The 15,245-nt window shown below is 43.9% G+C and overlaps 1 protein-coding gene across 1 annotated transcript in view; it reads left to right on the plus strand.

The window, feature by feature from the left end:
- ETS1 (v-ets avian erythroblastosis virus E26 oncogene homolog 1) overlaps positions 1-15,245 on the plus strand; it is a 127,936-nt gene that overhangs the window by 27,311 nt on the left and 85,380 nt on the right. Inside the window, exon 3 of the mRNA XM_011965435.1 lies at positions 3,200-3,344. Coding sequence (XP_011820825.1) covers positions 3,200-3,344 — 145 coding nt within the window. The remainder of the gene's footprint in view (positions 1-3,199; positions 3,345-15,245) is intronic.

Consider the following 15,245-nt stretch of genomic DNA (forward strand, 5'->3'; position numbering starts at 1 on the left):
TGAAAGGCTTCTCAGGAGCATCCCCTAGTAAAGATTCTCGTGGTTAATGGTAGGTTTTGTACATTATTGCCTTCTCATTCTTAAAAATAGGATCTGGTGGCTCCACAGAGGACAGTTACAGAGGAACTATGCCTTAAAAATATACAGAGGGTTTCATTTATAAAATAAAAAATGTGTTGACCAAGAGCCCAGCTGTGGGCAAGAGAGACTCGAGGAAAAAAACCAACCATGTCAAATCAAGCTGATTCTGTGCATGGTTGTTACTCAAAGGCTGTGAGTTGACCTACAATATGGCTACCCTGTTATCACCCAGGTGTGGACCCACATTATTTTGTACCCTACAAATTTACTGATTATCTACCTTCTCTCTGTCCTCTGCACATTGTTCCCAGATCACTTTTCTTCAGCCCCTCTTTGCCAGTTACACCTTGCCTTCAAGTGGCTTTTCTTTAGCAGAGAAAACCCAAACTTTTAAATCTGAATTCAAGTTCTTAGGTTCCCACCACCCTAGCAGGGCCTGTAACAAACTACCTGTCTACCTACTTACAAGAACCAACTCATACTACCTACTACCACTTTACAAGGATCTTTTGTTTTTGGCAAACCATGCATGCTGTCCCAAAAGAAGACAGATGTGGGTAACTTGGAGTTCTTCATAGCATTTAGAATTAAAATTTTCTTGCTCAAGACCCTATTCCTACAACTCTGATACTTGACATTAAATTTTGAAAAAGGCTCTAAAGGAATATGAAAAAGATGAGGATAGAAATTGAGACCACAAGGCTTGATTTATAAGACTAAGAAGTGTGTTTTGAATTGATTCAGTTTCAAAGTTTTGTTGAAGACCTGCTCATTGTTGGGAATCCAAAAGAAGTATTTAATGTAGCTGCTTCAGGAGCGTATAGCATTAAATAAAATTCCAGCAAAATGGTTTGAATCCAAAATTAAGGAAACATTTTCTTTTCTTTCTTTTTTTTTTTTTTTTTTGAGATGGGGTCTTGCTCTGTCACCCAGGCTGGAGTGCAGTGGCACGATCTCGATCTCGGCTTAGTGCAACCTCCGCCTCCCAGGTTCAAGTGATTCTTCTGCCTCAGCCTCCCTAGTAGTTGGGATTACAGGCACCTGCCACCATGCCCAGCTAATTTTTGTATTTTTGGTAGAGACAGGGTTTCACCATGTTGTCCAGGCTGGTGCCGAACTCCTGACCTCAGGTGATTTACCCTCCTCGGCCTCCCAAAGTGCTGGGATTACAGGTGTGAGCCACCGTGCCTGGCCAGGAAACATTTTCCGACTGATGCTCAGTAGTGTACTCTCGCTGATGGTTCCCCTGTCTCCTGGCCCCACACACGTATAGGTGGCAAGTCTGCCATTGCTCCATTTACATTCTCACAGTGCTCATCAAGGCCCCTGGCAACAGCAGGCTAAGGATGTTAGCCTTTGATGCAACACAACTGGCGACGTTTCCATTGAGTCCCACTTACATCCTCAGTACCTTTAACACAGTTGGAAGATAAACAGCCCCAAAGTAAACTTCATCCAGCTCTAGTTTGAATGATTTTATGAATGTTATAGAAAACCAGGTCCAATATCATGTGCATGGAACCTTCTTCTACATTTTGGGTCCATTGTCATTTTTCTCTGTGCCAATATATTCTCTTCTGTTATTTTTACTGAACTTAAGTGAATGGGCCATTGCAAATTGAGGAAGAGAGCAGATAGTGGGCAACTGAATCTAACATAGTAGTACTGAATTCTTGTATGCTCAGAAGAAGAGAGGACATAAGTTCTCCAATTGGAGAATCTTTCTGGGAGTTGCAAGCTAGTCTTCAGGGGTGAGAATACCATCTTATGAGCTACATTTATTGGGACCGTAATGTCAATAGATTTAACCATATTAAATTCTAGCAGAGTTTGGTTTTCTTAGTTGGGGTTTTTACGAAGGTGCAAGGGCCCGAGAGAGTAATAATAAAAAAGAAAAAAGAAAGTCGAGGATGGGCCAGTGTAGATTAGAATCCTACTCTCAGGAAATCTTCTTTCCGTGAATTTGCTGCTTTTCCTTTTGTGTCTTGGTTTTTAACCTATATGCCCGTTTCCAGAAATGTTAAGGATTTCTTAAATTAAAATAATGCCTACCTTATATTGAAGACCAGGCCTTACATACTTATCATGTGCATTTCATATAATATATAATTTTATTAAATGCAATTTTGTATTTTATTTTGCTTTATATACAATTATCTCATACATTATTTCATTCAATTGTCCCACTTCATGAGGTAAGTATTATTACTTCCATTTTATTTTTAGAGGTAGGGTCTTGCTATGTTGCTCTGACTGAGCCTCAAACTCTTGGGCTCAAGTGATCCTCTTGCCTTAGCCTCCCGAGTAGCTAGAACTATATGTATATGTTTCCAGTTTCTATTATTTTCATTTTACAATTGCATGAATTAAGGTTTGGATTAAGGATCAGGCCCAGGCTCCATGTTGGTAAGTAGAAGAGCTGGGATTTGAATTATGTATACCTGGCTTCAAAGGCTAGGGTTTTAAACACAGCAAAACATGACCTTCCATATAGCACATTTGTCTTCCTTAAGAGAGTGCTACGTGGATTGGGATCGTATATTTTATGGAGTTCATAAAACTACTAAGAGTGTGGCACAAGTCCTCGAAAATTGGGGGAAATGGACAATTGCTGCCTAGCAACCAATGTCTTTAAAATCTATACACACTGATTAACCAAAAAATGAGGTGAATTTTATTACATAGGTCCATTTCTTTTTCTTTAGTATTTATCATTTACTTGTTGTATGGTAGTGGAGTAAGTCTTATAAGAATATCCTTTCATGATGTTTTTACAGAGTAAGGTACCATTAAAAATAAGCCAAAAGTGTATAAATTCAAGATGGTCAGCATTCCACCCTGCTATTAACCATGAGTTCTTATTCGAAGGCCAGAAAAAGTAGTCCTTAAAAACTTGAAGAAATGGAGGAAGATAGATGCATATATAGTCTGAGTCAGAAATTCTTCTCATTCCCTGTGTCTTTATGTGGGGGGTTAAGGGAAGAAAACAATAGTTGATTCTGTTCATCTATAGATGATTCCTACTTACATGTGATTGGATGATATGAAGTCATAGTTCCTTTAGGGCTACACTGAGATTTTCCTCCTAATAAGTTTTCTTCTATTTTTTATTGCACAGAGGCAAGGACCTAGCAACACTTATGAAGATCCTCGAATGACCTGTGGTTTCCAGTCCAATTATCACCAGCAAAGACCTTGCTACCCCTTTTGGGATGAGATGGCAACTCAGGAAGTTCCTACTGGTCTTGAACACTGTGTCTCAGGTAGGAACATAAACAAAAGCTGGGAATGAGGATAGAGTTGAAGGACAATGGAAATCTGATGAGGGCTGCATTCTTTCAAATAACAGCTGCCATGGCTTATGCGGGTACGGATGCTATTGTTCTTGAATGGAAAGTCCCGGGCCTTCTCCATAAATTTTGGGTTACTTTATTCCCCGACAGGAAGTCTAAACTCTAGGAATGGGCCCAAGAAAGGTTGCTTTAGGTCTCCACCTTGCAAATAGTTTTGCCTACCCTGCATTTCCTGACACCCGTTTTGGCTGTTGTCAGAGAGCCTAGAAGTTTTGCAGTCACAGAGTCTGAACTGGATAAACAGAGTTGTGTGAATTGCTCGGCCTTCTTAAATAACATGCTTTCTTTCGATGGTCATCTGTTTCCACTGTTCCCGGCCTCTCTGTCTGTGTCCACCGGATCCCACTTCTTTTGCCTCTGTCCCTCTCTCCCTTCTCTCCTTCCATTTGCTGGTGGCAGTGCTGCCCTCTGGTGAGCGGGAGTCTCCTCCAGAGAGCTCTCAAATCAATGGATCTACATTCCCAGGGACCTCAGGAGTCTGAAGTCCTCATCTCCATGTGGTTTTCAGGAGACGCTCTGTTTCTCACAATCCCATTAGTCCTTGGTTTACCAGCTAGTGGTTTGTTTTTTTTTTTTTCCTAAACAAAAAAGATTAAATTTGAATTTGGGGATTTTGAAATGATCAATTCAGATATTAAGTTCACTTTTACATAAGACTATGTTATGATAACATATTTGAATACCAAATAGCCAGTCAAAATCTGTGTTTTCTCCCAGGATGAATTCTTAGTATAAAAATGTCATTACTCTTACATGTTGGGAAAACGTAATTCTAGGGAATGACCTGGGCTGGGCATGGCAGGGGGAGTCACTAACTTGAAGGCTACTTTTTGGTTCAGTGTTATTTTACCCCACAACATTCTTTGGTCAATTACTTAAATAACAGTGGAGAAGTAAAATAAATGTTTGCTTTGTTGTCCATGCTTTATTGCTCATCAGGAATAAACAGACAAAGGGCAAGATGCTGTGGCACTCCGTGGGCTGTGAGTGTTGTGGGTGAGGAGGCATGGGGAGTAGCTTTCCATTTGCCTGGTTTCTCTCCGGGGCAGAATGAAATCAATTCCTGTGTCCCCTGTTCCCTTGACTCAATAGCCATTGATCTTTGAGGTATTCTTTGGCACTGCCCTGGATTGTAGACATAATAATATTTATGCTGTCACTTTCTGCTTGATATCTCAGTTCCTCTAAGCATAAATACAAAAGTCTCAGCTACCTATCCATTTCACAAGGGAGCTGGGAGGATTTTGTACCTGTTCACAGGTTAGACTTAAGGAGTAAAAATTTGAGGACATGAGAAAAGTGATCCTTTAAAATTCTAAACAAAATAGATTTTGTTTGTATAAGCAAAAGGTCAAAATGGTTGTGTTTATATTTGTATAATTCTTGAATCCTATTAATGCCACAAGGCTTAAGTCTTATATCTCCCAGTGCAACTGAGATTAAAGCTGCCTTGATTTAACACTTTCAGCTCTGGAGGGTCTCTGCTTGCTACAAGTTACATCTTATTAATGGCTGAGTCCTTCTCTATTTGCTCGTAGCCTGAAGATCAGAATGTCTCTTCTTCATAGCAAAGAGACATGGCCTTCCTTTTCCTTAACTGAGAAGTACATGTACTCCCAAGTGGAGATGATTTTTCATGCTGCTCTTTGTTAAGTTTCTCAAAGGTAAAGACGTTTTTATTTCATGGCCTATGAGACAGTGTTTGGGAAGCATATGAAGAACAGCTTTAAAATGCAAGGACTTATAGCAGGATAATAGCATCTTCCTCTCATAGTTTATAGTTGCAAGAAGGAAGCTGGGGTCACCCCGGCTTTTGGTAGGTAGAGAAGATTGGGGCATAGAATAACCATTCCTAGAATGACCTGGGTTACCATCAACCGCAGCTCAGAGATGGCACACAGCTTCCATTGGGGTGTGGCCCCTACCAGTTGGGGGCAATCTCTTCACAAATGTGGTGGTTGTAGTTCCCACTGTCCTAGACTCCCTCTGATGGAAATGTTTGGCAAGAACCCTGAGCCTTTCTAGCCCCTCCTTTAACTTTTGAGCTTCCCAGATGAAGGAGTTGGAGGGATTATTTCTGGGCTGTGGTCCAGCTCTCCTCAGCGATGGGTGTTGTTTGGATGGGGATCTTGGGGTTATAGGGAAGGGAGATGAAGACATAGACCAACCAATGATTTCTCCAGCTGTGGTATATTTCCTTGGAGATGTGTTGAATATAAAGAAAGAGAAAAAATACTCGACATTTTTTTCATCTTCTTTTATCCTATTTATAACTTCGGTTTCCTTCCCGTCCTCCGTCTCATGGCTACTGCCCACCCCTGCTCCCCCCTCACGTTTGTGCTCTCAGAAGGGATGAATGAACTTCTTTTCCAACGACTACACATCTGTCAGTGCAGAGAATACTGACAGGAGGGGCCATCAAGGAATGAGCAAGTCTTTTCAGAATGTTGTTCCTATTCACGAAGGGGCAGAGGCTGAGGAGGAGGAGGAGGAGGAGGGGGAGGAAGAAGAGGAGGAGGAGGAGGGTGGTGGAAGGGTGGGAGGGAAGGGGAAGAGAGAATCAAGCAGAGAGAAAGTATGAATGAGGGAAAGCCTTACCAGGTGAGTGAGAGAGAATACTCAGGCGCCAAGGCCTGTTGGGAATCGATTGGACAAAATAGATGATAAAGTGGGTGTGGTGGAAGAAAGATGTGTGAAAATGGACAGAAAATAAAGGTGGATATTAGTGGCGTGGTAGGGAATAATTGGAAAGGAAGATGAAAGATGAATGGGAAAGGGAAAAAAAGTGGGGAGCCCAGAAAAAGACAAGGCAAGAACGGGAGGGGAAGATAACATGAAAGAGAAAAATAGATGAATCTGAGGACATTAGCTATACAGCTAAAAAGGGAAGCCACATTTGCATGCAATTGCCTGTGCAGCTGTACATTTCTTCACAACAATCTTGTAGTCATCATTTTCTTTCATTTCTGCCTCCTCCTACCGTCCGCCTCTTCCCCCTCCTCCCTATCAGCCTGGAGCCATTAGCGAGAGCCAATGGGGCTGAGTGCTGGTGTTCTGCATGAATGAATGGGTCCTTTCTGTCTCAGCTTCTCGTCATCCTTCTGTTAGGGAACCTTGTGAATCAATGGAGCCTCTTACACAAGACATGGCTGAAATGTCTGTTACTGTTTATAGTCTGACTGGAGTGGAGCCACTGACCCTGCCTCCTCTCTGCTCCCTTCCTCTATTCTGTCCCTCAGCCTCAGCCCTTTCTCTCCAACCATCATAACAAGAATCATTTTTATGTTTCAGTCTCTTGCTCCTGTCTCTAAGAGCTCACTGACGTTTTACTGTCATTAACTGTCATAACTAGTTCCTACCCACAGTCCTGTTGGACAGACAGGGTAGTAGCAGTGAGCTTCAGAGTGGTGCCCAGACCTAGCTGAAGTCAGACACTGCCTGTTTTCCAAAACTGACATCAGAGACCCAACTGAGCCCGCAGGACACAAGACCTCAATCCATCCCATCAATGCCAGAGGTCCATATTTGATTTTAGCCTCACAGTTTTGATGCTCATGAGTGGTCATAGTTTCTATCAGAAAATATGATGCTTACTTAGCACTCTTCCAAAGTGTTATAGTATCAATTTTTTTTTCATTTCAAGGACAGATTTGTCTGGAATAAGGCAAACTTACAGATGTGATGTTGTGAGCAAATTACACTTTTGCAAAATACTTGCTTAGAGCTGGGAAGCAGCCTGGAGCTAGAGAACATAGGAAGCACAACTTACCTTCATGAGGAGGAACCTACAGTCTTATTACCATGGTCCTTGATTTGAGAAACAAGACAACACTTTTTCTTCCTGTAGAATACAGTTTGCTATGTCTTCGGTCACTGAACACAGCAAAACCTTCACTGAACCACATTCACAGCCTATCTGCCACTTCCCATTCTTCATGAGAAAGGAAATTTATTTCGTGTAGTAGGAAAGAACCTAGACACTGGACCCAGGTCGCTTGTGTTTGCATCAGTTCTTCCTAACTGTGTGACCTTAGACAACTTAATCTTTGTAACCCAGTTTTCGGATCCATACCAATGATTCTCCAAGCATGGTCCCCAGACCAGCAGCATCACTATCATCTGAGAACTTGTTAGAAATGCAAAATCTTGAGCCGTACCCTAGACTTATTGAAGCAGAAACTCCCAGGGTACATGAGAATCACTTTAGGGCTTGTAAGACACTGGTTATAGAGTTCTACCCCCAGCGTTTCTGATTCAGTGAGCCTAGGCTAGGGCTCAAAAATTTGCATTTCTAACAAGTTCTCAGGTGCTGCTGATGCTGCTGGTCTAGAGATCACACTTTGAGAACCACTAATACGTGTAAAACATAAAACAGTGCCGTCACTTAGCAAGCCTGATATGAATATTTGCTATTATGACTCATTGTCCCGAAGTGCATTTTGGGAGTCCAAACTGCGTTTCATTGAGTCAGAGAGTGACCCACTGATTGGTTGAACACGTTTGGTGACCAGTGCCACGCCCAGGATACTGAGAAGATATATGGAAAATGGGAAGCCTCAGTTCTCCTTTAAAACAACTTTTATGCAAGTGTGTGTGTGGGTGTACATTTACATACTAGAGCAAATGGTTTCCATGTGAAATATTACACTTATTTATGACATAAAGTTTGGCAGTGTTAATGTGTGACTTTGGATCTCACTAAAATCTCTAAAACAAATTTACTAACAAAATGGTGGAACTAAAGAATGTCTTTCCCAAATAAACTTTGGAAGTTCAAATGGGAGATATGCTGAGGGTCCGAGTTCATAGTCCCTCCTGGGGCTTTCTCAGATGGCCTAGCGGCTGGGAGAGATCAAACCTGGGCCAATGTTTGGAAAGGGCTATCCACAACCAGGTGGGACGTCTCAGCAGGAAACACAGATGCCTCCAATTTGGCTTTTAAGTGTTGAGAACGCTGAGGGAGTGCCAGAAAGACTTGTTAAATGGAGACTCACCTTGCTCTGAAATGTTTATTCTTATAGCAGGTCTGTGGTTTTACAGAATGGTGTTTCAGACTCTGTCATCTGCTGCACCCCTCTCTTCTTTCCTCATTCAGGGTGTGCTTTTCTTTTCTAGAGGGTCTGTGTCAGGTTCTTTGTTCTTCAGAACAGTTCTGGTCCTGAGAGTGTGTGCGCTTTATGGATGTTGTAACATTGGACGGTTACAATATTGGACTAATGCTGTCCCTGAGAAGAGGCTGGAGTGTTCCTCTCAGAGAAGACTTATAGGGAGTCCAGGCGAAGTGAATTGGAAACACAACTGGGCCACTCCGGTCTCAGGGTTTATTTTTTATTATTCTTTCAATTTTCCAGCTCAATGAGGAATTGTCTATGCTAATGCCCAAATATTCTCTAGGGAATTAAACTCCTGTCTAAAGTCCAAACATAAAGGGAGATAGGGAAACGTGGAACTTTTTGGATTCTGCCTGGATGGCTGTGCTGTTTGGGAGGAACAAGCTGTAACCCTATCTTAGGTTCCAGCCTTTCACAGAAGGCAGAGGCTGGGGCCTAGCGGCCCTGACAAGCTACTCCCAGTGGACAGTACTGAGAGAAGTCTGATGCAGGAACAGCCTTGCCACATATCCCCATCCCATCTCTGAGAGGGCCAGAGGTTGGAAAGAGGAAGGAAAGCAAGGCCAGCCTAGCCCAAGCAGTCCACTAGGGAGAGTCCACATGCCTGATGTCTCCCGCATACTCGCTCTGATTCAGTTTGCTCATCTGATACTGAGATTCTGCGAATGCCTGACTCTGTACTCAGTAAGTGGATACTCAGTAAGTGAAGGACGTGCCTCTGATCAGCTGTGGCCTGAAGTTGCTCCTGCTTCCTACATGGCCTCTTTCTTATTCCTCCCACCTCCTGCTGCCTTGGTAGCTTTTGAGCTGGTACTATTTCATATTCAGATTACAAGGACTTTGGGTATACATTTTGAGTATAATTGAAGAGTGTTAAGTCCAAGCAGAGGGTTTGGCCTGGTGTTGTGGGAAGAGCCAGCCTATGCCTCAGGAACCCATCAGTATTGCCCGGTAGGGGCCCTCGGCCTTGGCTAAGTCCACTGAGATTCCCAACCCTCACCTTTCACAGGTGAAATACACTCTTTCCAAAGAGTTCTTGTGCCCACTGCATGAGGGTAGTATACTTAAAAGGTCATGGCCTATCACAGGGGACCAGTATATAAACGCTGCTTTTCTTCTTTTTCCTTTCACCACCGTGGGAGTGTGGATTTAGGTGAATCAAAGAAACCAGATGCCCACTGACGTCTGAGTCCTGCCCACTCTCACCTTGCTCAAGGCTAATGTGCTAGCATCTGTCCACTGTGCCTTCACTGTGCCTCATTTCACCAGTGAAAAGAGAGGCCAGCCTAGTGAGGACCAGAAAGAGCTGCACACCCAGGTTAGAGACCAGAGACCCCATGCTCTCAGGAGTGACCCCAACAGCCCCAAGGAAGGAGGGCTTGGAAAGGCCTTTACAAATGTAAATCACCCCTCCAGGTCCCCGGGAAGGAAGGAAACCAAGACAGAGAAACCCAGGCCTCCAGGCTGGGTTCGTGGAGTGACCATGGAAAGGCCAGCCTTCCGCAGGCCTGCGCTCGGACTCGCAGCTTCTGGAACATCCTAGGAAGTAACAGCATTGCGCTGGGACTCCCAGGGGGCTGCGGAGAGAAAAAAACGTTCTCTCAACTTTTTCAAACCACAAATATTTAGTCCGAGTTGGGAAAAGGTCCCTGGGGCACCGAGTTCTTATGCGATTCAAGCAGTTTGACCCCTCTCCTGGAACTCCTCGCACGGGGGTGGGACGGTGGACGCCGCTGGCTGGCGTCAGGCCCCGCTCGGCTTCGGTCGCGGCACTGGGTGAATGGACGTCTTCGGGTGGGCGGATGAGGTGGGAGCCGGAGCCCAGCAGAGGGGCGAGGGGCGCGTGAGAGTGGAGGGTGGGGGCGGACTGCGCCGCAGGGACAGCCTGTAGTGCTGTGTCTGGCCGCCTGGAGACACGGGCCCTCTCTCCAGATGTTCACTGTGTTTATAGCTGCCGAGGCAGGAGACCCAGCTCCCTCATTAATAAGTTGCTTTCTTGCACTGCAGCCAGGGGTCTCAGCCCGGAGCCTGCAGCTGGAGGAGGCGGCCCGCTCCCCTCCCCCAGCCTCCCGGTCCCTAACCCCACCCCGCCTTCCTCCCCTGCAATCCTCCCAAAATACACGAGCACACAAAAAGAAAAACACCAGCAGATTTTTTATTTCAGAGAGTAAACACTTGGGCCATGGGGGTCTGGAGGTTATGGGAAAAGAGGAAACCATCAGGCTAATCAGGCAGCACACACTTCCCCTGCTGAAATAAAACAGAAATCATTGCTCCGCAGGGCGGGCGGGTTAACCCCGGCGCTGCCAGCAACGCGGGCGCAGGCGAAGCCGGCCGGGAGCTGGGGCGTCCCGGGACGAGCCTTCCACTCCCAGGAGAGGAGGCAGCAGAGGACGGGCGTGGGCTGTCTCGGCCTGAACCTCGCCCTTCGGCCTGTGGCAGCGCCTGTGCCCAAGCGGGGCTGAAGAAACAGACGGTTGGAACAGAAGAGATTCTGGGCTTAGATTTAGTTTTGCAAGAGGTTACAGGGAGGTCTAGATAGGTTGTGGAGATAGAGAGATAGGTAAGAGTGTGTGTCGTTACCGTTTGACAAAGGATCAAGAGAGCTGGGTAGGGCTGGTTGGGGCACAGGTTTCAGCCCTGCCATCCACCAGCTGTGCAACCCTGGACGAATGACTGAACCCTCTGAGCCTCAGTTTCCTCGCTTGTAATATAATAGTGCCGACCTCACAGAATTACTGTGAAGGAAGAAATTTAAACAACAACAACAACAACAACAACAACAACAACAACACCGTATTGAATGTGGAAATGGCAAAGCACCAGGCGTGGCGTGGAGAAGGCTCTTAACTCATGATTTCATAGGTTACCTTTTCATATATTACCGTAATTGCCCAGGGTTCCCCTCCCTCCTTTTCTTCCTTCCTCTCTCACTTCTTTTTCACTCCTTTCCCTTCCCTTCCCTTTGCTTTCTTCCTTCCTCGCTCTTTTTTTTTTTCTTTCTTTCTCCCTCTTTTTTTCCCTATTGAATGCCTCCGGGTTCCATCTTCACTGACTTGTTCCCTCACTGCTCTCTGAAGAACTTAAATAGCTCATGGGACAGAGGTCAACAGTCAACCATGAGGCCTAATTGTACTCTGAGAAAAATCACCTTCCCACTGAAGCATGGGGTAACCTTGGCTGTCCCCAAAGCTGCCAGTGTGAGTGGCCCCTCAACTTTCAGTCCCATATCTTGATCTAGTCATTTGGCCACACCCTCCCCACCATCCCTATTTTTAAAAATAGGGATACGCTTTTCCCATTCCATTCCTGGACATCCCAGTTAGATTCCTCATGACCTTTGAAGAATTGTTTGCCTCTTTCAACTTTCTTGCTATTTAAGAAAACAGGACTTTGGGGTCTCTGTTAGGTGGAATTAAAAAAACAAAACAAAACGAGAAAACAAAGCCACCAATTTTCAAAGCTATGTCATCGGTCTTTTCCATACCTCCTGAGACTTGCTGAAGTAGTGCTTGAGAGGCAGAAATACCAGTGATTTAAGTAGCTACAGAGTTCCTTTGCCGTTTTTACTGGGTATCTTACATACCTCATACATTTAAAAAAAAATCAATCTTGACAACTTTTTGCCATATCTTAGACCTGCTGTTTGTCATGGAGCTGGGGTTCTTGCCCAGGGGAGTTTCAGGAAAGTGTGATCCTGCTGAAATTTTGTGCAGAAATTTTTTTAAGGATCTTAAAGTTGTCTGAGACTCCCAAAGAGGTTAAAAACTACTGTTCCAAGGGAAAGGTACATTTGTACCTTCCTGTGGCACTTAGCACATTGTACTTCTAGAGTACGCAATGCATATTTTGTTGAACTGGGATGAATTCTCTGGTATAAACTTCCTTCCTATAAATCCCTTCTCCCTGCTCTGGTCAGTCCCAAGAGAGTGTATTTAAATCTGGAAGTTGTTTCCATTCCATTGTCTCTGAGACAGAAGCATGATGCCTTACCCAAAGGCTAGCCAGATCTCTCCTTTTTCTTTAACATATTTTTTCATTTCATGCTCCTCAGGATGATCTCTGTAAACACCCCAGGAAAACTGTGGACCTGGGACCTCCTTCAAGTGAGCTGGAGGTAGGGATGGGGAGCTTCAGTCTGTGTCAAAGCACCACAGGAAAGTCACACTGTGACCTGCGTCTCATGGACTTTCTAGTGCACAATAGATTTTCCCCAGCATCCTTATGTCATGTAGGGAAGAAAAGATGCAGAAGTAGTGCTGCTAAAGGGAATAGGGGTACAGAAATTCAGAGCTAACCCCTTCCCCACTGCAAACAAGGTACACTTGGCTCTTCGTATCCATGGGTTCTGAATTCATGGATTCAACCAACTTCAGAGCAAAAAACAAACAAACAAACAAACAAACAAAAACCGTTAATAATATTTGCATCTGTACTGAACATGTACTGACTTTTTCTTGTCATTATTTCCTAAACAATACAGTATAGCAACTATTTACATATCATTCACATTGTATTAGGTATTATGAGTAAACTTGAGATGACTTAAAGTGTATGAGAGGATGCGCATAGGTTATTTGCAAATACTACACCATTTTATATCAGGGACTTGAGCGTATATGAATTTTGGTATCTTAGGCAAGGGATTGTCCTGGAACCAATCCCTCATGGCCAAGAGACTGTATACAGGAATGACTATGGCAGAGAAACTCCTGGATGCTACAGACTCTCTCAGCTCACTGCTCCTGAACCAAGGTCATTCTTTTGGAGTCTTAGCCCTCATTTCTGATCATCAGCTTCTGTTGGAACCATTGACTGTTACATCTACTGCTACAAACTCACTTAGAAAAGTGGAGGCCATTTTCAGACTTCTCCAGTCGAGACAGATTACCCAACCCGAGTCAACTACTTTGAACTTCCCAGCAATGTCTTAGCATTTTCATCTTTGGTCAATACATCAGGTGGATATTCTTAGCTGAGCAGGGTTTAGAGTTCGCATCCTGGTGAATGTCCACTGGTTGAATTTTGGGTTTTATAATGAAAGTGGCTGGCTCCTTGAGACAGAAATGACTGTGGGCTGTTCCTGGAGAGTTGAGTGGAGATTAGAAATAATAGAAAGTTGTTGTGCTCACTTCGACCATACCTGAAATATTTGGACATCTCATCAATACTTTGGGTTTTGAAAACTCTGAATTTAAAGTTTCTGAACAATAAAACTAGCTACCATGATGCAATATTTTCTTGAATTTTAATCTTTTGTTGTTTTTAACATGGTTTAGATCCCTCTGAACTTCCTGTTAGATATCTGTGCATATTTCTATGTTGCTTCTTAACTGATCAATTATAAATTAAAATATAGATGAAAAATAGCTCATAGCCCATTCTCTTCCAATTCTAGTAATCTTACTCCAGAAAGTCCAAAATAAGGCCTGTTCTTCTAGAGCTGCTTGAGAGGTACAGTGGTTACCATTCATTAAACACCTTCTGTATGCCGAGGATCGCACATATGTGGTCTTTTGCTTTTACAACATTCCTATGAGGGTGATACTATTCCCATTTTACAGATGAGATAAATAAGACTTACCTCCCCAAAGAAGCCTAATTCTGGGAGGCAGATTGGTAATTAAACGTAAATATTCCTCCAAAGTGCATGTTCTTAACCACCATACACATTTTGCCTGCCCAAACATTTGTTCACATCTTCATTGCTGTCTCACCCTTTGTGACAATTGCCCATCTCCAGAATAAGAATAGATAAGATTTCCTAGCTTTCCCACAAAGCAGAGACCCATACAAATGCCACAGGGATGAGAAAGGGAAAACAAGACACTGTTACCTGATTTCTTTTGTATCTTCTCTCTGGTTTCTTGGAGTCCAATATTGGTCACTTAAGGGCACGAGGAAGCCTGATAATTTGCAAAGCTCCTCCAGAGAATGGTTTTTCCTTTGTTGGGCATTCAGTTAGGGTGTAGAGGGTTTGCTTACGTCTTCACCTAAGCATCATACTCCCTTTGTCCCCTTACACCGCCTCCCCTCCCCCCAACCAGCCAGCTCCGTGAGCAGACAGAGTCACTGAGCAAGACTAAACCCTAAGAAGTTTCTGAAAGGTTATACCCTTGAAGCTACCCACAGTGTACATAGCACGTGCTGAAGTTTACACAGACTTCCCAGACCTCTGAATAGAGAGACTAATTGTGGGGAAGCTGCTTTTCAGCACACAGGATGGGCTGTTCCCTGTGGGTTTTACTATCAAAAGGCTTTTAAAAGTGCAGTGTAGCCATTGTTGACTATTTCACAATGAATTAAATACCATTTCTCTCCTCGCAGCTGTTCCATGTGAGTGTAGAGCGCTTTTTTTTTTTTTTTTTTTTTCTTTTCCTGGCAGAAGACGTCTGCTGTATAAACCTAAGCACTGGGGTAATGAGATTATTTGTGTGCGAATTCTTTAGGAAAAGCATTTCTTTATTTTAAACTCAATGTGATGCAAGGCTGCTGCTCTGGAGACGGGGAGAGGGAGAGCCTTGGAAAAGAATGGAATTGCAGTGTCTTTGAGCAGAACTGGGAGTAGGCAGGGGTGAGGGGCTCAGGGATTAGGCATGTAGCCTCAGTACATTTATCCACATTTCCCTACATTTCCCTAGGGCTGCCTGCATCTCTCAGCCCTACTAACTGGGCTACAGAAGAGGGAAATTCCATATAT

Source organism: Mandrillus leucophaeus, unplaced genomic scaffold (assembly GCF_000951045.1).
Source record: "Mandrillus leucophaeus isolate KB7577 unplaced genomic scaffold, Mleu.le_1.0 Scaffold724, whole genome shotgun sequence".
In the NCBI taxonomy this organism is placed as follows: Eukaryota; Metazoa; Chordata; class Mammalia; order Primates; family Cercopithecidae; genus Mandrillus; species Mandrillus leucophaeus.